A 24,597-nucleotide genomic window follows, 5' to 3' on the forward strand; every position below is an offset into this window, starting at 1 on the left:
CAAATTTCTTAGCATTGATAAGTGAACACTTTCAGCATTGCATCTGTTTTTGTTGAAACATTTCATCAATTCCTGAAGCCTTGCTTGCACCAGGAACTCTGGTGGTGCAGTGGCTAAGGCATTCCATTACTAACCTGAAGTTCTTGTGGTTTGAACTCACCAGCCACTCCACAGGAGAAAGATGAGGCAGTCTGCTTCTGTAAAGATTTACAACCTTGGACACCCAATGGGGCAGTTCTAAAGGGTCACTGTGAGTTGGAATTGACTCAATGGCAGTGGATTTAGTTTTTGTTTTGTGCCAATGACTTCACTGAAGCTTAGATTTCTTCCCCCAGTACCGTCAGTTCTTGATCTTATGCTACCTCCTGAAGTGTTGAACATTGACCAATTCTTTTTGGTATGATGACTGTGTATTCCTCCCATCTTCTTTTGATGCTTCCTGTGTCATTTAAAATTTTGCCCATAGAATCCTCCGACATTGCAGCTGAGACTTCTTCAGTCCTTTCAGCTTGAGAAATGCCAAGCATATTCTTTCTTTTCTTTTGGTTCTCTTTTCTTATCTTTTTTTTGTTGTTGTTGTTGTTGCAGAGAGCTTCCCTGTGCATTGTAGTGTGTTTAGCAGCATCCCTGCCTCTACCCACTCAATGCCAGCACTATCATAATACTTGAAACAATACCTGCCATATGGTAGTGGCTCAGTGTTCATTAGGTGTTGAATGAATGAATGAATAATCAAATGCATGAATAGGGCCAACTCTTGATGCTATCAGTCCAGGCTTTACAAAAATCATTTCACTTAATTGAGCATCAGTTTTCTTATTCAAAAATGAGGCTAATGATGAAAACTTGTATTACCTTTCTGCAGTGTATTAAATTACATAGTGTTCTGGTCACCTAGTGCCGCTCTGACAAGAAATATACCACAAATGGGATGGCCTTAACAAACAGGAGTTTATTCTTACAATTTGGAGGCTTTAAGTCCAATTTCAAAGTGCCAGCCTCTAGGGGCTGGGTGAAAGCCCCTCAACCTTGTGGTCCAGCTCTGCCTCCTGCTCCTGGCCCACTGGAGGTAGAGGCATTTCTTCACTGAGACAGCTGTTGGCTGCTGAGGCTGAGAAGCCTCAAGGTTGACAAGTAAAGGCACAGTCCCAATGTTACCAATCCACACGGCAGGCCATTAAGGCCACTGTAAGTCCCAAGGTCGGCAGAACATAGCAGGCTGCTGAGCAATGACATGGCTACATGCAGGGTCCAAGCATGCCAAAGGCTAGAGACCATTCCCAAAGGCTTCTCCTTATATACAAGAAGCAGATCACATACCCAAAGGCAGCTACCAGCTGCTTGTGGTAGATCCCACCATGGAGCTGATTGCCAGTCCTCCTTATGGGGATTAACTACCACCAGCTGCCCATCCACTCAACCAGGCCCAGCCAACTTGACATACAAACGGAACTACCTACCACACATAGTGTGGCTTTTCTAGCCATAAGTCTTTGTAAACCCTGTGGTGGAATTTGCTGTGAGCAACTGAGTAGCTCCTGATTGTTAAATTTATCCACCTGGGGTATTTCTGTTGGGAGCAGAACAAAGTAATTTTCTGGGAAGTTCATTCTCTCTCAGAATTCTGATGTTGAGATTGGTTAGTGGTCACTCTGCCAGGCTCAAAAGGAGCCCTTCTAGAGGCAGAAGAAGTTTCTCTGACTGCTGGCTGAGAAAGACGTGCTGTTGAGAGAAATGCGCTGCTGAGAGAGAGACACTGAGAGACATACATTGCTGACAGGGAGACACCGAGGGACACGCACTGCTGGGAGAGAGACTAAGAGAGACTGTTGCCTAGAGATGGCAGGCTGAGAGAGACTGAGCATTGTTCCTGAACTTGAATTGTAGCCTGGTGTTTCCCTAATAAACTCCATAATCTGTGAGTTCTGTGTGGCCACTGCAGCAAATTATCAAACCCAGCAGAGAGGTGGTGGGTGCTGCAGGAGGAATGGTTGGTGTCAGGGTTGATGAAAGGCCTGGAGGGAGGTGGCATGTCTGGCTTCAGAGGGATAGGCCTTGGGCTACTGATGGTGATTCGGTTTTCCTCCTGTGTGATTAGAGGAGGTCAGAAGATGCGGCCTCCTTGCCCCTTTTACACTTTCTTACATAGTTATAGAAATCAGAAGAGGTGATTCTCTTTTAGTTTTCTAATGCCAGGTCTTTGCATATTTCATTATAATACTTTGTCTTCTCAAGCTTCCCTTTGAAATCTTCCATTCAGCTCTTTTACTTCATTATTCCTCCCATTCACTTTACTCTACATTCAAAAGCAAGTTTCAGAATCTCTTCTAACATCTATTTTGGTCTTTTCTTCCTTTGGTGTATTTTTAAATGACCTTTTGCTTTATGTATGATGTTCTTAATGTCATCCCACAACTCATCTGGTCTTTGTTCATTAATGTTAAATGCATCAAGTTTATACTTGAAATGGTCTCTAAAATTGGGGAGGATATACTCAACATTGTACTTTGGCTCTTGTGGAGTTGTTCTAATTTTCCTCATCTTCAACTTGAACTTGCATATGAGTAATTGATAGTCTGTTCCTCAGTTGGCCCCCTGGCCTTATTCTGACTGGTGATATTGAGCTTCTCCAACATATCTTTCCATATATGTAGTTGATTTGACTCCTTTGTATTCCTTTGGGTGAGGTCTATGAATATAGTTGCCATTTATGTTGTTGAAAAAAGGTATTTCCAATGAATAGGTCATTGATCTTGCAAGATTCTATCGCACAATCTCCAGAGTCATTTCTATAATCAAGGCCAAATCTTTCAACTACCAATCCTTCTGTTCTTTGTAGAGTACCTAGTGGATTGTTATCTTTGTTATGGTTTGATACACATCTATAGACCAAGCTCTTTCATGTATGTTACCCAATAATTTTGGGGAAAGATGATTAGGTTAGCCTCTTTTTACATATGTGAAAACAGATGCAGAAGTGGATATTTTCTTGCCTGAAGCAACCTGGTTAGGAATGGGTATAGTTGTATTTGAACAGAGATATTTCTACTTCAAGTCAAGCACTCTTTTTGAAAAAATCATGATCACACAGTTAATGAGAACCAAGTTCTTACTGTGTGCCAGCTGGCACCTGGCCTCTGCTATCTATCACAACATTACTGTGAAGCAGGGTCAACAGCTCTACCTCAGAAAGAAGGAAACTGAGATATGAAGAGGGTAAGCCACTTGGCCAGAGGCAGGCAGCTAGTTTAGAGGCAGAGCTGAAGTGAGGTCTCTCTAACTCAAAATACTGGATAGTGGTACCCTGCTGCTGTTGCCCAAGAGACACCCTGACCCTGGCCCATGGTTCACACTGAAAAGTACCTCAAGACCTACATCCATGCAGGAACTCCCTTACCTCACCCCAGTCTCCCTACTGGCCGGGCCCCAGATTCCAGTGCTTACTCCAGATCACAAATGCACAATGCACATCCTTACACATATTTCAGGAAGAAGGCTGCACCAGACGCCTCTTACTTCTGACTGGAGAAGGGCAGAGGAGAAGGGAAGAGGACACAGACCACTTGGGGTTGAATCTTGATGATTCAATTTTGGGCAGTCTAAGCTCTGAGCCTTGCTTGGCTTGCTTGTCTTTAAAATGGGCTGGTAAAAACATCAATCTCAAGGATATAGGAATGACCACATGAGGCCATGGATGTGAAAGTTTTTATGTAAACTCTAAAACGCTTCCCTTACTTGTGAGCTACTATTATTTTATTGGACTCAATTATGGCAATTCACCCTGAAATTGGGAAAGACTTATAGTGGAGCATAGCAGGGGAGGAGACCTGGCAGCCAGTCATGATGTTACAACACCAGGCTAGTGGCAGGTGACAAGGCACCGGCCACCACTGGCAACATGTACAGGGCCTTTCAAGGTCTGGGCTTGCCCTTTATTGAAAGATACTAAGCTGGCCTTTGTTCAGCACCTTTTCTTCTTCCTAAAATGAATTTATACTATCTTTCAGCTCCATTGGTTATGCTCCATGGCTGTTACATCTCTGATGTGCAGGGGAAGGGGGAAAATCTCAGATGTGCAGGGAAAGCTGAGGGAAGATGAAGAAATAATCATTTCCTAAGGAATTTCTGTGTGCCAGGCCCTAAAGAGAGCTTTCCTATTTTACCTATTTAATCCTTAGGATCATTAGTCCCATTTTGTAGATTAAGAAAAAGACCAGGAAAGCTAACTGGTTTACCCTAGTTCACACAACTATTAAGTGAAAGACCCAGGACTAGGATCAAGTTCTGTTTGACTCCAAAGGCAGTGCTGTTAACTGATGCATCTACATTTCAATATATCCTTGCCAATTCTCTTTACCCCTAATCCCAATCCTGTTCCACTTTAAGCTTCTAGGGGCTCATCTGTCCCCATTTTATGAAAATCTTGTGTCTAGCCAGAGTCTCTGGGTGGTGCAAGCAGTTAATGTGCTCGGCTGCTAACTCAAAGATTAAAGGTTCAAGTCCACCCAGAGGTGCCTCAAAGAAAAGCCTGGTGATCGATTTCCAAAAGATCAGCCATCGAGTACCCTATGAAACACAGTTTTACTCTGACACACATGGGATCACCATGAGTCGGAGTTGACTCAACAACAACGGTTTTGTTTTGTCATCTCTAGCCAGTGGGGATGAGAGAGAAACCTTGCTGTGGTTCAGTTGGGTCAGCAGTAGCAGTAGCAGCTGCCCTTCAGGTCCCTAAATGCACACGTGTCCCTGCTTAGCCAGCTGGGACACAGTGCTCTTGTATACTTACCCATATCCATTAATTAACCTCAGTGACTCCCTGGCACAACCTCTCCTGGCCCCTGTCTCTGGCAAGCCAAGTGTGGTAAGGAATCTGAGATTCCTCCTTGAATTCATCCCCGCAAAAAGCGTAGCACATACCCACCCCACCCCAAAATGAGGAAGTGGCCAAACCAATTACCTCTGATTCCCAGGGGAGGGAATAAGAAACAAAAAAACTCTGCTTGGTGGGGATGATGGTGCTTACCTTTATTGAGCCAGATGTTCTAATGAGGAGGACTTTCTGTTAATTGGTTGGCTTGATAGTAATGTAAAAGGCTTTTAACCACACTGATAAATAAAGGATGGAAACAGAGGCTCCTGGAGGTCTGGAGGCATGTCCCCTTCACGCAGGCTTACTGACCACCGCTCCTACCCCTGTCCCCAGGCTTGCTTTCTCCACCATTCATGGTGCTTCCCAGTGAGAACTGCCCTCCTGAGTAGACAATTTCCAGCAGAAACTGTAATGAGGGTCATGCATGGCCCACGGACCACGTTAGTTCCCAGCATCAACCCCCTACCCTGGCTCTGGGGACTCCAGCAGTGGGCTTAGGAGGCAGAGAGTGTGTGAAGGAGGTCAGTGGGGTCTGTGAGGGGCAAGAAGGAGGTGAGAAGATGCCCAATACAGTGACAGGAACTGGGGTCCTGCAGACCAGGGCTGGGCAGCAAGCAGGAATGCTCACCATCCTCCACTACCCCTGACCTACCTATGCATACTCCCCACCTTCCCTGACCTCACTCACCCCCTCTCCCAGATTTAGAGCATCCCAAAGGCCCCAAACTCTCCTGGGAAAGGAACAAGACAGGTCGTCATTGATGGCCTACTGTGGTCAGCTACTCTGATAACTCATGCTTCCTCCTCATGCCTAATTCCAAATTCCTAATTCCAAAGCATAGGAATTAAAAGTATGGACACTGGAGCCCGACTTTCTGGATCCCACCTCTGGTACTTTCTAGCTGTGAGAACTTGACCAAATTATTTACCCTTGCTGCTCTGGCCCTCCCCTCAGAGATAAGGATAGTTTCTACCTCATGTTGTTGTTGTTATGTGCCGTCCAGTCGGACCCAACTCATAGCGACCCATCATTGGGTTTCTGAGGCTGTATCACTACAGAAGTAGATTGCCCCATCTTCCTTCCGAGGAGTGGCCGGTGGGTTTGAATCGGCAGCCTTCAAGTGCCTTAGGCACTATGCTTCCAGAGCGCCCTTCTGCCTCATAGGGTTGTTATAAAGATTAAAGCACTTGTTGTTGTTATGTGCCATCGAGTCGGCCCTGACTCATGCGACCCCTCCTTGGGTTTCTGAAGCAGTATCACTATGGAAGTAGATTGCCCAACCTTCCTTCCAAGGAGTGGCTGGTGGGTTTGAACCACCAGCCTTCTGGTTAGCAATCAAGTGCCTTAGGCACTATGCTACCAGAGCATGTTAAGTCCTCTAAAACTGTAAATTAAAGTGCTAACTCACTCCAAATTAACCTATCACTCAACCTACAGCTGAGTAAGGTTAAAGATCTTGTCCAAGAGTGGTGGAATCACACCCTAGCCTACCTTCTCTTGTGTCTTGCTACTCCAGCTTCTCTGATATGAGTGGGGCACGCAGGGGGTATGAGGGGAGAAGAAGGAGGGAGGGAGGGATACAATACTCTAGTGTTACTGAAAACAGTGGGATACAAACAAGGTGAGATATCCCCCCTCCCTTTTGTTTTTTTGTATTATTTCTCCCATATTATCCATCGCTTTTTTCATAGTGTCACATCCAAGTACTAACCAGGTCTGGACTGCTTAGCTTCTGAGATCAGAGGAGGTTAGACACATTCACAGCAGTATAGCTTTAGAGTGTTTCTTTTTCGTAGTGAAAATGATCATGTAATTTTCAAACATGTGTATATTCCTTTTTTAAAAAAACAGCTTTACAGAGATAGAATTCGTATACTGTATAATTCATCCACTTAAAATGTGTAATTCAATGGATATATTCAGAGTTATGTGCCCAAGGTGAAGGCTTTTCTTAAACAGTGCTTTTCACTTGTTTGACAATAGCTCATAGTAAGAACAATAGTTTTAATCTATAATCTAACACACATAAATGGAAATAGAGGGGACATTGTGTGAAAGTGAAGAGGACTGAAGGGGTGGTTGCTTCCCCTACAGGGGACCTCATTTCCTTGAAGTGAGGATCACAGAGAGGGTGCAGCCCACAGCCCTTGTTTGACCCTCCATAGAGCAGTGTGAGAAGATCTGGTGGTGCAGTGGTTGAAGCATTTGGCTGCTAACCAAAAGGTTGGTGGATTGAACCCAACAGCCACTCCATAGGGGAAAGATGAAGCAATGTGCTTCTGTAAAGATTTACAGCCTTGGAAAACCGATGGGAGCAGTTCTATTCTGTCCTACAAGGTGGCTATGAATCGGAATCTACTCAATGACAGTGGGCTTGTTTTTTGGGGTCAGAGAAGTGTAGTTGAAGCAGGTCCCTCCCAGCCTCAGGCAGGTGGGCCTCTGCCCTCAGAGCCTATTGTCCCTTCTATGGATCCTTGTGGATGGGAGAGACTTTAGGGCAGCTGGGGAGTGGCAAGCTCTCTGGACTTTCATCCTATCCTTGGACATGCTCTTTTTCTCAGATGCCTTCTTGTTCAGGAGACTTTGCTCAACCCTTAGCCATTTGCCCCAAAGCATTTGTCTAAGAGATCAGCAGGGCTGAGAGCTGGGCTGGTTTGGCAGGAAAACCACCTGAGAGATGTCCTTCACTCTGCTTTCAGAATGTCTCCCCAGCAAGGACATCTTCAGCCCAGGGGTCCCCGGCCCGGGCTTCTCCAACTGGGGTGTCCCCAGCCCGAGTATCACCGTCCAGGTCATCTTCTGGCAGGTCATCATCTACCAGGTCAGCCTCCACAACAGTGTCTCCAACCAGAGTGTATCTTGTTAGAGCAACACCAGTGGGGGCAGTACCTGTCCGAGCATCTCCTGCCAGGGCACCACCGGCTACCAGGACCACTGTGGAGAGCTCAGGTAAGGGGGTTACTACAGGAAGGGCAAGAGGAACAGGGAACAGTCCAGGGACAAGAAGGAAATCTTAGGGTTGGCATGTTCTGCTCCTCATACCATTTGGATAATGATGTGTGGGGGTCTAGGGATGGGCAGTGAGGGACCTGGGAGATGGAAGCAGGAAGGAAGGAACCACTGCAAGAAAACCCAAGGTGTAAAATGTTGGAGGCAGAGAGATTTCAGGCCAAGAAATAAGGACCAGCAAAGCTGTACTCCCAGGTGTGATTTCAAGGGCAAGGGCTCCTGGTTAGAGACCTGGGTCTTCTCCTTGGGCTTCCTTGTGAGCCTGTCAGGGAAGCTGGAGGAAGGTCATGATCAGTAAATCTGCCTTTGGGTGGAAGAGGAATAGAGATCCTGACCAGTTCTGTATGGTTCAGCAATTAGGAAGTCAAGAAGCCCAATGGTTCTCAGATCCTGATTCTGCCCTTAATGAAGCAATATTTCTGCCCATCCTAACTCTGCCCTCTTCCCAGCCCAGCCATCAGAAAAGTCTCCTATCACCACAATCAAAGAATCTTAGGGCCTGGATATTATCTGGCTTTGAAGGAGATAGTCTCGTGTTTGGGTTCCCTGTCCAGTCAGTCCTGTGATCATTTTTACTCTCTCATGATGGGCTTTAGGATCAGACACACCTGCATTTGAGTCTCTTGTGTACCACTCACCAGCTTAGTAACTTCACACAAATTGTTTTTAACTTTCATAAATCTCTGTTTCTGCATCTATGAAATGGGCATCATAATATCCAACTCACAAGGTTGCTAGAGCATCTAAGAGCACATGCAGAGGCCTGTCTGGCCCATAATAGCATCTCAATAAAAGAGAGCTGTTGATAGCAGAAGGTCCCTGGGTGGCACAAACAGTTTGTGCTCACCTACTAACCTAAAGGTTGATTGTTCAAACCCATACAGCAGTACTACAGAAGAAAAGACCTGATAATTTGCTTCTGTTAAGATTACAGCCAAGAAAACCCTATGGAGCAGTTCTACTCTGTAACACATGGGATCACCATGAGTTGTCATCAACTTGACAGCAAAGTCTTTGGGTATTTTTGGTTGACAGCATCCGAGTGATGATGCCATATTCTGGGGGTTGAAAGGCCCTAACGGGCGACTCATGGGTCAGCCTCGTTTCTTTCTTCTATCTCCTACGCACTGAGCCCCACCTCACCAGCCTCACCCCCCACCCTGCATTTATTCCACTTCTTCTAGGTCTCAGCTTGCCCAAGTTCACCTGGCAGGAGGGCCAGAAGCGTCTGCCACTCATCGGGTGCATCCTCCTCCTCATCGCCCTCATGGTGTCACTCATCCTGCTCTGTGAGTGTGGTGGAGGGGGCATGGCGGGTTCTGGGTACTGCCTGGCCAGAGTGAAGGGGCATGCAGCAGGGAGGTGGCTACCATGCCCACAGAGAGATGCTCCTGCAAATGCTCTTGGACCAGGCACCTCTAGGTATCTTCAAGGTCACAGAGTTAAGAGTGTGAGAAGTAAGAAACCTAGGTTTCACTTCCATCCACATTACTTATTGTGCAACTCACTTGGGGGAAGTTATTTAACCATACTGAGCTCAGTTTCTCCGCCTATAATGGGAGTGAATTAATTAATTAATTCAATTTTCTATGTGTCTGATAAAATCTCACACTAACTTCCCTGGGTTATGAAGAATAAATTAAATAATGTGCATGCCTGGTACAAAACCCCACTCTAAAAAGGCTAGTTATTTTTTAAAACACATATGCAGTAGAAATATTGACTGGGAAAAAAAATCTCAAGAATATTCAGTCCATGGGAAAAGTGTTCAGGGGTTCAGATTCCCTCAATGTCCCTCCCTACTTTTGAAAAGATTCCTGGGATGTATCACAGAGCTCTCTGACTTAGATTCTACAATGAATCTAGCACAGTGGGAACTCTTAGGAGAGAAGAGAAAGGCAACATATATCATACAGCCCCCATCTTTGGGGAGATTACATTTTCCGGGGGGACAGACCTGAAATAACCAAGGCCATAGGTATATGAGTGTGACATCAGAAAGAGGTGAAAGCAGAATGGGCCAAGGTCACAGGGGACATCTTGTGACAGCTGTGCAGCCAGATGAGGCCTGAGATGGAAGAAGAGCAGTTACAAGCTGTTCTGGGCTTCTGAGTAGGGTATGCAGGTAGACAAGGTGGGCTGGAGGGAGAGGGAAGGGACCTGATTAACCAGAGAGGAGGATATGCATTTGGGAGCACGGGGTTCTTCCTTTGGTTGAGTAAGGCTGGACCACTTTGTAGACCTCTTTATGTGCAAGGCTGAGGGACTAGGAGTTTACTAAGGAGGCAACATGGTGTGGTGAAGAGCAAGCTAGACGAGCATATTGGAACATGTGACTTGCAGGGCTGTTGGAGGAACAGAATTGTGCAGGAGGAGGTGGTCTGCTGGTGAAGAATATGTCTTTAGTACCAGACAGATCTGCCACAGCACCCTGGCTCTGCCACTTCCCAGCTATATAACTTGGGCAAGCCTCAGTTTCTCCACCTACCTCACAAGGTTGTTGTGGAGTCATTGCCATGTGGTATTCATAGGGAATCTCTTGTCTAGAGTTGATGCCCTGTTCATGCTTCCTTCTCCTCCACAGTGCCCCATACTCTGGGGAACCCTTGGGCAGTGCACGAAGCAGACAGAGGATGAGATTGGCCCTGGGCAGGAAGAGGGGCATCTTTGTTAGTGTGATAGGAAAGAAGGTGGAAAGAATAAGTGCAGGATAGGTCTGTCTCCAGCTTAGTTTAGGGTTGTTGTTGTTGTTGTTATGTGCCGTCGAGTCAAACCCGACTCATAGCGACCCCTCCTTGGGTTTCCGAGGCAGTATCACTACGGAAGTAGGATTGCCCAACCTTCCTTCCGAGGAGTGGCTGGTGGGTTTGAACCGCCAGCCGTCTGGTTAGCAGGCAAGTGTCTTAGCCATTATGCTACCAGAGCTCCTTAGTTTAGGGTAGACTGCCATATTTTCAGTCACTGTTGTTAGCTGCCTTCAAGTTGACCCCAAATTCATGGCAACCCCAGGCACAATGACCTGTGGATCAGACCATTGTGATCCATCGGGTTTTCATCGGCTGATTTTGGAAGCAGATCACCAGACCTTTCTTCCTAGTCCATCTTAGTCAGAAAGTTCTGCATCGTAGCAACACCCAAGCCTCCCATGACAGACGGGTGATGGATGCACTTACCAGGAATCAAACCTGGATTTCCTGCACGGAAGGCAAGAAATCTACCGCCTAACCATATGAAATAAGGAGCTCTGGTAACACAGTGCCTAAGGCATCTGACTGCTAACCAGAAAGTTGATGGTTCAAACCCACCAGCCACTCCACAGAAGCAAGACTGAGCAATCTACCTCCTGCAAGATTTACTGCCTCGGAAACCCAATGGGGGTCTCTATGAGTTGGAATTCACTTGATGGTAGTGGATTTGGATTTTGGTTGTTGTTGTTTGTTTGTTTGTTTTTGTTTGGTTTTTAACCATATGAAATGAGAGCAGCATGAAATAACGTATAGAGAGGGCTACACAAATTGCACAAATTCAGAGCTTTCAGTATGGTTTCCCAAAGTCCCTGGCAGTCCCATCAGGCAGGACTTTTCCCCCTCCAAGACTAGGGAGGTGATTTGATTGCAGTGAAGTCAAGACTGGAGCCTGGGCCCTCTACTTCTGGTCCAGTGCTCTCCCTGGACATGCAGGTTCATAGCCATTCTGCTGAGAGTTCCCCTGGAGGCTCAGTGGGTGTAGGAAGGGAGAAAGACCAGGGAGAGGAGGGGAAAATCCAAGCAATAAGGAAAAATTCGTATCTGGGTTTAGAAGTCTTGGGATACCCTCATTGACACCCTGAATATGCTTGAGAGATTTTTTTCCAATCAGTATTTCTCATGGTTTTTGTTTCATAACTAACATTTTATAGTGGGATTTTTGTGCCAGGCATTGTATCATTATCTCATTTATTCCTTATAACCCAGTGACGTCATTAAGAGATCTGGGAGAAAGCTATTGTTGTTAGATGCCATTGAGTGAGTTCTGATTCATATCAACCGTACATACAACAGAATGGAGCACTGCCTGGTCCTGTGCCATCCTCATGATCATTGCTGTGTCTGAGCCCATTGTTGCAGCCACTGTATCAGTCCATCTCGTTATGGATCTTCCTCTTTTTTGTTGACCCTCTAGTTTACCAGGGGGCTCTGGTGGTGTAGTGTCTAAGGCATTTGGCTGCTAACCAGAAGGCTGGCAGTTCAAACCCACCAGCCACTCCTTGGAAGGAAGGTTGGGAAATCTACTTCCATAGTGATGTTGTTGTTGTTGTTGTTATGAGCCATCAAGTAGGACCCAACTCATAGCGACCCCTCCTTGGGTTTCTGAGGCAGTATCACTACAGAAGTAGATTGCCCCATCTTCCTTCTGAGGAGTGGCTGGTGGATTTGAACCACCAGCCTTCTGGTTAGCAGTCAAGTACCTTAGGCACTACACTACCATCACCTTGGAAACCCAAGGAGGGGTCGCTATGAGTCAGATCCAACTTAATGGCAGTGAGTTTGGTTTGGTTTTCCAGTTTACCAAGTGTACTATCTTTCTCCAGGGACTGATCCCTCCTGATAACATGTCCAAAGTACATGAGATGAAGTCTCACCATCCTTGCTTTTAAGGACCATTCTGGCTGCACTTCTTCTAACACAGATTTGTTCATTCATCTGGCAGTCCATATTCAATACTTATCGTCAACATTCAAATGTATCAATTTTTCTTTGATCTGTGTCTTAGTTATTTAGTACTGATATAAAAGAATATCAGAAGTGAATAGCTTTAACAAACAGAAATTTATTCTCTCACGGTTTAAGAGGATAAAAGTTCAAATTCATGTTGCCAGCTGTAGGGGAAGGCTTTCTCTCTCTGTCAGCTCTGGAGGAAGGTCCTTGTCTCTTTTCAATATCTGTAGGCCTGACATCCCTTGGAGATCTCCATGTGACTTGGCATCAGTCTTCCCTTGGATCTAGGAGGTTCTCAGCACAAGGACCCTGGGTCCAAAGTATGCACTCTTCTCCCAGCTCTTCTTTCTTGGTGGTAGGAAGTCCCTCCTTCTCCTCTTGATTCTCTCTCCTTTAATCTCTTGTAAGATAAAAGCTGATGCAGACCACACTCCAGGGAAACTCCCCTTGCCTAGGATCAGGGCTGTGACCCGAGTAAGGGTATTGCATTCTACCCTAAATCCCTTACAACTGATTGACTGATCACATCATGGGGGATAATTACATCATTACATAATTGCCAAACACTGAGAACCATGGCTTAGCCAAGTTGACATATAATTTAGGGGACACAATTCAATTCATAACAGAGTTCCTTATTCATTTTCTAGATTTTGTATGAATATGAGGCAATTGAAAATACCACAGCTTGAGGTAGGCACATTATGGTCTTCAAGGTGACATCTTTGCTTTTAACACTTTAAAAAAGCTCTTTTGCAACAGATTTGCACAATGCAATGCTGTTGCTTCCATGAGCATTGATTTTGAAGCCAAGTAATAACTTCAACGTTTTCTCCTTTTATCATTATGTGCTAATAGGTCCAGCTGTGAGAATTTTTGTTGTCTTTATTTTGAGGTATAATCCATACTGAGGTCTGCAGTCTGATAATCATCAGTAAGTGCTTCAAGTTTTCTTTGCTTTCCACAAGCAAGGTTGTGTCATCTGCACATCACATGTTTTTAATGACTCTTCCTCCAATCCTGATGCCGTATTCTTCTTCATATAGTCCATCAAACCAAAACTTAACCCACTGCCACTGAGTCAGTTCCGACTCATAGCAACCCCTCCTTGGGTTTCCAAGGCAGTATTTCTACAGAAGTAGATTGCCCAGTCTTCCATCTGAGGAGTGGCTGGTGGGTTTGAACCACCAACCTTTTGGTTAGCAGTCAAATGCCTTAGGCACTATGCCACATATTGTCCAGCTTCTCTAATTATTCGCTCAGCATACAAATTGAATAAATATGGTGACAGGATACAACTCTGACACCCACTATCATACTTTTAAACCATGGAGTATCCCCTTGTTCTGTTTGAACAACTGCCTCTTGGTCTATGTAAAAGTTCTCCATGAACATAAGTAAGTGTTCTGAAATTCTTGTTCTTTGCAATGTTATCCAAAATTTGTTATGGTCCATATGGTTGAATGTCTTTGAATAGTCAATAAAACACAGGTAAACATCTTTCTGGTACTCTCTGCTATCAGCCAACATCCATCTGATGTCAGCAATGGTATCATTCATTCTCTGTCCTCTTCTGAATGCAGCTTGACTTTCTGGCAGTTCCCTGTTGATATACGGCTGCAACAAGTTTTTAATAATCTTCAGCAAAATTTTACTTGCTTGTGATATTAATGATATTGTTTGATAATTTCTGCATTCAGTTGTATAACCTTTCTTTGGAATGGGCACAAATATGGACCTCTTCCAGTTGGTTGGAAAGGTAGCTGCTTTCTGAATTTCTTTCTTTCGTTAATTATTTTTTCCTAAAAATAAATAAATAAAATAAAACTTTTTATTGTGATTTGCATGAAAGTTTACAAAGCAAATTAGTTTTCCATTCAACAATTCATGCACAGTTTGTTTCAGGACATTCATTGCAGTTGTCATAATGCAACAATACTCTTCCCACTTCTGTCTGTGTTCATCATTTCCATTTGTACTTCTTTCCTATCCCTTCCTGCTTTCTGAGCTTTTTCCCTGGGCAAATACTGCCCTTTCTGAGCCACAGGGGTGAGTTCAATTCCAGGCTTGAAGTGTGACTCAGAGCCATAGTCTTGAGACCTTCCAAATTTCTTGGTGTAGGAGAATGAGTGCTTTCAGTGTTACATCCACTTCTTGAAATACCTAAATCGATGTTCTGTCAGTTCATAGAGCCTTGTTTTTTGCTAATGCCTTCTTGCAGCTGGGACATCTTCTAATACTATCTGTTCTTGATCATATGCTACCCCCTGAAATGGCTGAACATTGACCAATTCTTTTTGATACATCTTCCCTTGATGCTTCCTGCATTGCTTAATATTTTGCCCATAGAATCCTCCAATATTGCAATTTAAGGCTTGATTTTTTTTTCTTCAGTTTTTTCAGCTTGAGAAATGCCAAGTGTGTTCTTCTCTTTTGGTTTTCTAACTCTAGGTCTTTGTACATTTTATTAGAATACTTCACTTTGTCTTTCAAGCTGCCTTTGCAATCTTCTGTTCAGTTCTTTTATTTCATCATTAAAGTTCTAAGTGACCTTTAGCTACTCTACATTCAAAAACAAGTTCCAGAGTCTCTTCTGATATCCCTCTTGGTCTTTTCTTTGTTTCCTGTCTTTTTAGTGACCTTTTGTTTTCTTCATTTATGATGTCCTTGACATCATCCCACAATTCATCTGGTCTTTGGTCATTCGTGTTCAATGTGTCAAATCTATTCTTGAGCTTGTCCCTAAAGTCAGGTGAGATATACTCAAGTTTGCACTTTGGTTTTTATGGACTTCTTTTAATTATCTCCAGGTTTTACTTGAACTTGCATATGAGCAATTAATGATTTTGATGATTTGTTCCGTAATCAGCCCTTGACCTTGTCCTATTGATATTGAGCTCCTCAAGCATCTCTTTCCACAGATGTAGTCAATTTAATCTCTGTGTATATATTCCACCTGGTGAGAACCATATTATAGTTGCCATTTATGTTGTTGAAAAAAAGATATTTTCAATGGATAAATCACCAGTCTTGCAAAATTCTCTCACATGATTCCTGGCATCGTTTCTTTCACCAAGGCCATATTTTCCAACTGCTGATCCTAGTTTGTTTCCAATTTTCCCATTCCAATCACCAACAATTATTAATGCATCTTGATTATATGTTTGGTCAATTTCAAAACTCTAGACGTTAGTGCATAAATTTGAATAATAGTCCCATTAACTGATTGTTCTGGTTACCTAGTGCCACTCTGACAGGAATATACCACAAATGGGATGGCCTTAACAAACAGGAGTTTATTCTCTTACAATTCAGGAGGCTAGAAGTCTGAGTTCAAAGTGCCAAGGCCTAAGGGCTGGGTGAAAGCCCCTTGACTTTGGGCTTTAGCTCTGCTTCTTGCTCCCAGCCCGCTGAAGCTAGAGGCATCTCTTCACTCAGGCAGCTACTGGTTCCTGAGGCTAACAAGCCTAAGGTCCATAATAAAATGGCACAGTCCCAATGTTACCAAACCACATGGCAGGCCATTAATTCAAGTCCATTGTAAGTCCCAAGGTCAGCAGAGCATGGCAGGCTGCTGAACAATGACACAGCTATATGCAGGGTTCAAGCGTGCCATAAGCTAGAGAGACCTTTCCCCAGGGCTTCTGCTTATATACAGGAAGTAGACCACATTCCCTAAGGTAGCTACTCAGCTGCTCACAGTAGATTCTACCATGGAGTTTATTACCAGTCTCATCATGGGAAATACTACATCCAGCTGCCCAGCCACTCAACCAGGCCCAGCCAACTTGACACACAAACTGAACTACCACACTGGTCTTCCTTTTAGTTGTATCAATATTATCCTACCACTGATAGTGTTGTACTTCAGGATAGATCTTGAAATGTTCTTTTTGGCAGTGCAACACTCTTCCTCTTCAATTTGTCATTCCTAGCATAGAAGACCATATGATTATCTGATTCAAAGTGGCCAATACCTGTCCATCTCAGCTCACAAATATCTAAGTTACCTGTCTTTAAGTGTTCCATCTCATTTTTGAGGACCACCAATTTTCTTATATTCATACATTCTACATTCCAATAATTAATGGATGCTTGCAGCTGTTTCTTCTCATTTTAAGTCGTGCCACATCAGCAAATGAAGTCTCAAAAAATTTACTTCATCTACATTATTAAGGTTGACTCACTTTAAGGAGGCATCTCTTCCCCAGTTGTATTTTGAGTTCTCGGGGCTCATCATCTGGCACTATATCAGACAATGTTCTGTTTCTATTCATAAGGTGTTCACTGGCCAGTTTTTTTTAGAAGTAGATAACCAGGTCCTTCTGCCTCATCTGTCTTAGTCTGGAAGCTCCACTGAAACCTGTCCACCATGAGTGACCCTGCTGGTACTTAGCATAGCTTGCAGCATCACAGCAACACACGAGCCACCATAGTATGACAAACTGACAGATGATTGGTGGAAGGGAGATCTAGTAGGATTTCAAACTTTCACCTTGGGTGGCTGAGATCATGATGAGCCCAGCAAAAGAAGTGAGAGGGGTCAAGGCTGAAGAGTCAGTTAAGGATGAGAAGCATGGTGAAGAGTTAGAACCAGGGTTGGTTAGGCAGAGGTCATGCTTGCCGATACAAACGAATGTTTTGCCAGGCAATGGGGTGACAGAGACCTTAGTTTGGAAAGTGATGTTAGAAGAAAAAATATGAAGCTGATTTGCAGTGTGGTTTATAAAGTTGTTTTCTTTTAGACACAACTTGAGATTGAACCACCTAGAGTTGATCATCAAATGGGAAGATATTTAAAGACAAGTAATGGAACAAGTACTGAGAATAGGTGGCATCTCTTGCTTATGGGAGTGGGAAGAAGAAGAAAATCTAGGCACTTTGAAGCTAAAGGATGGCAGTCATCAAGATGACAGGACAAATGGTGGCTGCATTTGTGTGACTGTGAAGATAGAGCTGAGACCCTATGGAGCACAGACAAGAGGGATACCAGAGGGGTTCTGTGAAGGGGACTCTGGGATACCAGAGGAGTGGTTTCTCTGGCTGCCACCCAAGTCACCATATAGGGCAAGGGAGCTCCCAAAATAGTACCCACCTCCAGATACGTCTCTCTCTCTCTTTCTCTCTGGGTGGCTGGCTGCTCCAGTATGCCTGGTGCTGCCCTGCTTGCAGGAGCTTTCTGGAGCATTCCTGAGCCTCCTTTCTCTCCATACAGATGGGGGAAGAGAGTCCCAGAGTCTAAGAGGAATTGCAGGTCGGTGTTTCAGAACCCACAGGGTCTTGGGATGCTTAATGTCTTGTCTCTTTGGGACTGGCAGTGACCCCAGCTGTCTGCTTTTTTTTTTTTTTCCCCCAGTCTACTTCTGGCAAGGCACCAAAGGGATCAAGTACAAGGAGCCAATTGAGAGCTGCCCCAAACATGCTGTTCGCTGTAATGGGGTGGTGGACTGCAAGTTCAAGAGTGATGAGCTGGGCTGTGGTAAGGATGCTGAGCATGGTCTGCAAGTCTATGTTCATGCATGTTTGTACACTTGTGAGTATCTGTATGTGCATATCCATGTGCACATGTGTGTATGCACTCTGATGACTGCACAATGTGGTGAAAACTGTACATCAGCTCAAATTGAAGGCACTGGACAGGAGTTCAAAGGACTAGGTCCTAGTCATAGCAGACTTGGGTTTGAAAACTGGCTTTGAGTGCTGTGTGACTTGGACAAGTAAGTTAGCTTCTCTGGACTTCACTTTCCTCATTTGTCAAGTAAGTGGATTGGACAAGATAAGTGGTCTCAAATAAAATCTGACAACTCCCCAATATCAGACTGACCAAAGCAGAGCAGCTCTGGCCAGAAGATGGTGTGGTATGTGGAGCCCCATCCATGTGCCTTTCCCTGTTACCTACTAGGTGGTTCTGATTTCTCTCCCTTACGATTTCACAGAGGTCAGTCTGTAAACTGCCAACCTAGATGGTTACCTCAGTGATCCCCAGACACCTCCTTGAACTCTGTTCATCAGTGGTTTTAATGAGTGCTTATCTGTGTAGCCCTGATGTGGTGTGCAAGTCCACATGTGCACATTGTTTGTGCCAAATCCACTTACATGAGCTCTGTGTGTTCATATGTGTACAGCCCATTACCACATCCTTCTGTGTCTGAGCCTATGAGTACACAGTCAGACTGCAAGCCCTTCTTCTCCCTAGCCACTCTCTCATTTGGCCATGTCACCTGCCCTCTTGAGGTGCTAGCTCCTGGCAGTACTCCCCCTCCTTCCAGCAATGACTCCCAGGTCCCGTCAGATGATACATTCTCCACCCCACCCCAGCCCCTTGCCTAGGCTCTTCCCTTCCTGAGGGTCCTGGGCTTCTGAGCACTGGCTGACCATTACTGTCCAGTGCCTGCCTCAGGATAGGAACTTCTTGGGGCCTTGCTCAATTCATTCCCCAGGAGCATGAAGCTTCCTGAGTGCTGAGGACCTGCTCTGCCCTTCTCTTACCCTGCAGTGAGATTTGACTGGGACAAGTCTCTGCTTAAAGTCTACTCTGGAACCTCCCATAAATGGCTTCCTGTCTGCAGTGACAGCTGGAATAACTCCTACTCGGAGAAGACCTGCCAACAGCTGGGCTTTGAGAGGTAAACCTATCCCTAGAGTCCCAGCTTCACACACGTCTCAGGCTCTTTGCATGGACTTCCTATTAAAAGACCCCTTCAGGATCAGGTCACTAGTTCATGATTCCCTTGAGTTATTCAAAGTGATGATAGCCCTGTGAGCTTACTAGTCTGGGGTAAGCTGTTTCCATGAGGCCAGTGTAGTTATTTGTAGAGGAACTGTCATAACATCAGGCTCCTATAGAGTTCTTTGCATTAAAGCACCCTCATGTCCATGATCACATTTAATGGCCTCTGGCCCTGTGAGGTGAGCAGGCAAATGAGCATGTCTTCATCATACATTTGGGCAATAGAAGCTCAGGTAGTACAAAGATCTTCAGTGGGCTTTGAACTGTAGCAGTTCTGGCTTGAGCTAGAATTGCTCAAACAGGCAAGTGTGGCCAGGAAAAGTCATAAGAAGTTTTGTCTCTATAGATTTTAAACAAAGAAACAGAGCTGGTGGGTAGGGTGTGGGTGAGGTAGCATGAACAATGACCTGCTCATTAAAGGAGCCTCTGTTTTGCAGGCTAGATATCCATCTCCATCCTCTCTTTTTGTCTGTACAGTTTGGGGTTCACTAAGGTGTGTGTGGTTCTAGGCAGATGGGGTTAGGATATCACACTGAGTTCTCTGTAGAAGAAGCACCTAGAACATTGAGAGTTGAGAACTAGGCCTTAGAACCAATTCTCCTCAACCCCAGAGTTTCAGTCTGTAAAAGAAAGATCAAGAGTATTTGCTGAGAAGAACACAGGCATCTGGGGTCCTGTCCTACATCTTTTATCAATGAGATCTGTGAACTTATGTAAGTCTGAACCACTCTTGGACTTCAGTAGATGGTGTTATTTATTCAAAGAATATTCATTAAGCATTTATTATATGCAAGGAACTATGTGGGTCCCAGACACAAAAGCATGAAACAGGATCCCTGCCCTTGAAGGACTTTTAGCACAGTACAGGTGAGAGATGCTTGAACCAATGTGACATGTAAGAAAAGGATGTATGCAAAGGGTTTCTAACTACATTTGGGGGAGAGGGCAGAGCCTGGAAGAAAGGGGACTCTGGGTAAAGGAACAATATGTACAGAAGCATGGTGTCATGCAAGGGGGTACCATGTTCTTGAAGTGGATATAAGTTCCATGCAAATAACGGTCCACAGATCTTCCACATCAGAATCATCCAGGCAGCTTATTCAAATGCTGACCTACGGAATCAAAGTCCTTGGGATTAGGACTGAGGACCTGTTTAGCAAACACCTCTAAGTGATTTTTATGCACACTGAGATATGAAACCCAGTAGGCTAGTCGAAATGTTCTCAAACTTTAATAGACAAACCAATAACTTGGGTGGGATTTTAAAGAATCTTTAAAATGCAGATTTTTCCTCAGTAGACATGGGATGATGCTGATGCTGCTCCTCCATAGACCACAGCTTGAATAGAAAATGGCTAGATGAGGGTTTCTCACACTTGAGTGTGCATCAGAAACAAGTGGAGAGCCTAGTAAAGCAGATTTCTGGGCCCCACCCTGAGTCTCTGATTCAGGAGGTCTGGGGTGGGGTCTGAGAATTTGCTTTTCTAACAACTTCCGGGTGATGCTGAAGCTGCTGGTCAGGGACCACACTTTGAGAACTACTGGGCTGGTGCATAGGGCTAGTGGGGGCAGTGTGGGGCATGTGGGTGGGCCTTGACTTTTGCATGAAGGAGTAGTCATCATTCAGACCATTACAGCCTGGTTCCATCAGCAGGGTAGTGGAGATTCTAATCAGGGGCTGGTGGTGGACTCTATCTCAAGGCAGCTCATTCTTCTTCCCCTCTCTTCCCATGCAGTGCTTACCGGACAACTGAGGTGGCCCATGGGGACTTTGCCAGCAGTTTTTTAGTCTCTGAATACAATTCCACCATCCAGGAAAGCCTCCACAGGTATGGTAGGGGTAGGCCAGGGTGACTGTTATGAGAGTTTCCTTTGTGAGCAGGGACATGAGGGGAGTACAGAGGGGGTGGGCTTTGAGTCTGGAAGCCCCCTCTCCCTTGGTCTTTCTGGGACTCAGTCTCCAGGAGTCCATAATGAATGTTCAGGGACACCTCAGAAATAGTTCTCATCACCCCACAACCTCCTGATATGAAAGTTCTTAATTGAGGCTTGGTGCAGAGAAGGCCTTGGAATCAGAGGTATCCACGAGTTTACCTTGTTGGCAGGGACAACAAATAAACCTTGGGGTCACAAGTGAGCCAGGTACTTAGACTGAAAGCAGCTGCATGGAGTGGACTAGGGTGGGGAGAGAGAGCATCATTGGTGTTGGGAATGGGGTAGGGATGCAGCAGCAGAGGGAGGAACAAAGACAGGAGGCCCACCAGGGCACATCATTCTCCTCCTGGGCCTCATCAGCTTTCATGGTCTTTGGCATGCAGCCCCACCAAGGGGGAAGGCAGAGGGACACTCCCTCAGCTAGCATTGTTTACCCTTGGGAGGGGAGAGAAGAAATAGATTCCAAGAGAAAGAATGCTGAGAGCAGGAAGTGAACTAGCTGCATCCTGGGTGCCTGCTTTGTGCTAGGTGGGTTTGTGTGCTACATTGCTGGCAGAGCAGTGAGGAGCTAGGTCAGCAGGACAGTGGGCTACCTGTTTAGTTGTAGAAAGATGCTGGGCTAATCAAGTCATAGGTTCAAAGGACATGAATCTGGCCACTGGGAGAGAGTGGGAAGGATTTGCACTGAGTCATTGCCAATGCTGGAGAAAGCACTTGCAGGGCCTATTCCACTGGGAAGGAGAAGAGCCGAATCTCCATCTTCTTGTGTAAAGGGTAGCTTCCTTGGAAATGGGGTAGGAACTGAGCAGGAACTAATCAGGAAAGGCTTCCTGGAGGAGATAGCTTATATGTCTCTTTTCCCACTTTTTGTGTCTCCTTTACAGATCTGAATGCCCATCCCAGCACTATGTCTCTCTCCAGTGTTCCCGTAAGAAGATGCTCTTCTTCTTGGACTGTGGCCTGAGTGGGGTGGGAGTCAGAAGAAGAGTTGGGGCCTTCTGGGGGAAAGGGATGTCCCTGGAGGTCCAAACCAGAAAGAGAAGCTTAGCCAGTAGGCTTGATTCAGGGCCAGAACCTCAGGAAGGCACTGGGACAGTTCCTGGGCAGCAGTGCCCGTCCTCTACTGGCTGTGGTAGGAACTCAACCCAGCAACCTCTTTCATTCCAAGGAGCCACTGCGTCTGCTCAACTATGAACAAGGGGCAGAGGACTAGGACAATAGGTTCTGAGCCAGCTTGAAGCTCCTGTATCAATAGACATGGAACTACTAGATCAAGATCTAGAGCCAACATTTACTTAGCACAGTGTACATGCAAGGCACTGTGCCCATCTCTTTACAAACATGATGGCATTTAATTTCTATAATAAGCCTATGAGACAGGTATCTTTCCATAACCAAAAAACTGAGCCCATAGCTGTCAAGTCAATTCTGACTTATAAGAACCCTATAGGATAGAGTAGAACTGTCCCATAGGGTTTCCAATGCTGTAATCTTTACAGCAGCAGACAGCCACATCTTTCTCCCATGGGGCAACTGGTGGGTTCAAACCACCAATGTTTTGGTTAGCAGCTGAGCACTTAACCATTGTGCTACCAGGGCTCCTTCCAGTTGCCATTACTGCTCACTTATAGATATGGAGACTGATTAACTTGCTTAAGATGAGACATCTAGTAGGTGAGGAGATGGTATTTGACCTCGAGTCTGTTAACCATTCCACAAGTGCTGTGTTCTCAGTCATGATGGTGGGAGGTGTTACCCAGAGCAGGCTGGGCATCATGCTGTGGATGGAATGCCCACCCACTCAGACCACTGCTGCTTCCTCCCTTTTTCCCCTTCAAACACCAAAGGACTTGTGTCTAAACAATCTGAGGACTTCCCTCCTTGTCCATGATCGTGTAGGATGACTTGCTCCAGAATGTGATTGGAAATATTCTCTTGGGATGAAGTGTTCCCAATAGCTCTAACTGGTCCATCAGGGAATAATGTGGGCACAAAGCCAACCTGTGAGTCATAGGAAATATATTTATCCTATGTTTTGAAATATGTGATGTCTTGGATGATAGTGATCCCCATCATAATGCTTGTCAATTCAAGATCATGTTAGGATTTGTCAACTTCCTTGAGCTCCTGACAAGACCCCTGGGATTCATTAATGAAGCTTTAATAACTGGCACTCTGCCCAAGCCACCAAGCACTTAGCAAACATTTGTTGAACTGATAAAAGAAAAATTAGTGGGAGGAAAGAGGAGCCTGCCTGGGATCAAAGTTCCCACTGGATAATCCTGGTAAGCTAAGCTATGCTGTGGTAGCTCCACTTTGGCACGAAACAGCAGGGCTTGCATTAGATTAGATAAGCACAACAGCATCCAAGGTTGGGTGCCTTTTGGGATGGGACTGCCATGCCTGTCAGGATCTGGAGAACAAGACTGAGACTCTAGAGAAGTAAAGTTCAGCGTTTGTTTCTTCTGCTTCCTCTACAGACTGTGGATTGAGGGCCATGACCGGGAGGATCGTGGGTGGGGCGTTGGCCCCTGAGAGCAAGTGGCCTTGGCAAGTTAGTCTCCACTACGGCACCACCCACATTTGCGGGGGCACGCTGATCGATGCCCAGTGGGTGCTCACTGCTGCCCACTGCTTCTTTGTGTAAGTGCCTAAGAGAATGGGTGACTTGATATTGGCCAGGGGTCAGGAGTCACCAGGAAGGGTTGAGAGCAAACTGACTTCTCCATGGAGGGGAACTTTGGTTGTGACCTGATCCCTACTGACCAGGAGATAGTGGGTGTGACCTGAACGATCACTCCAGGGTCGTGGTTTGCAGTTGATATTTCTTGCTGGGAATGTGAGTTCGGAGTACTTGTTCTGAGCTAAGTCCAAAGATAAGAAAATATAGGGAGAGTGATGAGTAATGAGTCCCTGGGTGGTGCAAATGGTTGGCTGCTAACAAAAGGTTGATGGTTGGTGTCCACCCAGAGATGTCACAGGAGAAAGGCCTGGCAATCTAATTCTGAATAACCAGGCATTGTACATCCTATGGAGCACATTTCAACTCTGACATACATGGAGTTACCAAGAGTAGGAATCAATGGCAACTGGTAAGGGAAAGTGAGGCAGGGGAGGAAGGACTTGGGAGCCTGCCTCTGAAGAAATTCTGTTGTTGCATCCTGTAATGGGAACTTATAGAAGAGAAGTATGAGCAATCAAGACTGCTGTGCTAGGACTATTGAAGAAGAAAAACAAAGTAGGAGGTCTGACACTACCGGATCTCAAAACCTGCTATACAGCCACAGTAGTCAAAACTGCCTGGTATTGGTTTAATGACAGATACATAGACCAATGGAATAGAATTGAGAAC

At 45.2% G+C, this 24,597-nt stretch overlaps 1 protein-coding gene across 1 annotated transcript in view; it reads left to right on the top strand.

The window, feature by feature from the left end:
- Nucleotides 1–3,207: 3,207 nt before the first annotated feature.
- TMPRSS13 (transmembrane serine protease 13) overlaps nucleotides 3,208–24,597 on the top strand; it is a 33,485-nt gene continuing 12,095 nt past the window's right edge. Inside the window, exons 1-8 of the mRNA XM_007936595.1 lie at nucleotides 3,208–3,216; nucleotides 7,574–7,823; nucleotides 9,068–9,172; nucleotides 17,937–18,059; nucleotides 19,077–19,206; nucleotides 21,047–21,139; nucleotides 22,130–22,173; nucleotides 23,726–23,888. Of these exons, the coding sequence (XP_007934786.1) occupies nucleotides 3,208–3,216; nucleotides 7,574–7,823; nucleotides 9,068–9,172; nucleotides 17,937–18,059; nucleotides 19,077–19,206; nucleotides 21,047–21,139; nucleotides 22,130–22,173; nucleotides 23,726–23,888 (917 nt within the window). The remainder of the gene's footprint in view (nucleotides 3,217–7,573; nucleotides 7,824–9,067; nucleotides 9,173–17,936; nucleotides 18,060–19,076; nucleotides 19,207–21,046; nucleotides 21,140–22,129; nucleotides 22,174–23,725; nucleotides 23,889–24,597) is intronic.

The sequence above is a fragment of the Orycteropus afer genome, unplaced genomic scaffold (assembly GCF_000298275.1).
Source record: "Orycteropus afer afer isolate SDZICR_OR568_19922 unplaced genomic scaffold, OryAfe1.0 scaffold00036, whole genome shotgun sequence".
NCBI lineage: Eukaryota > Metazoa > Chordata > Mammalia > Tubulidentata > Orycteropodidae > Orycteropus > Orycteropus afer.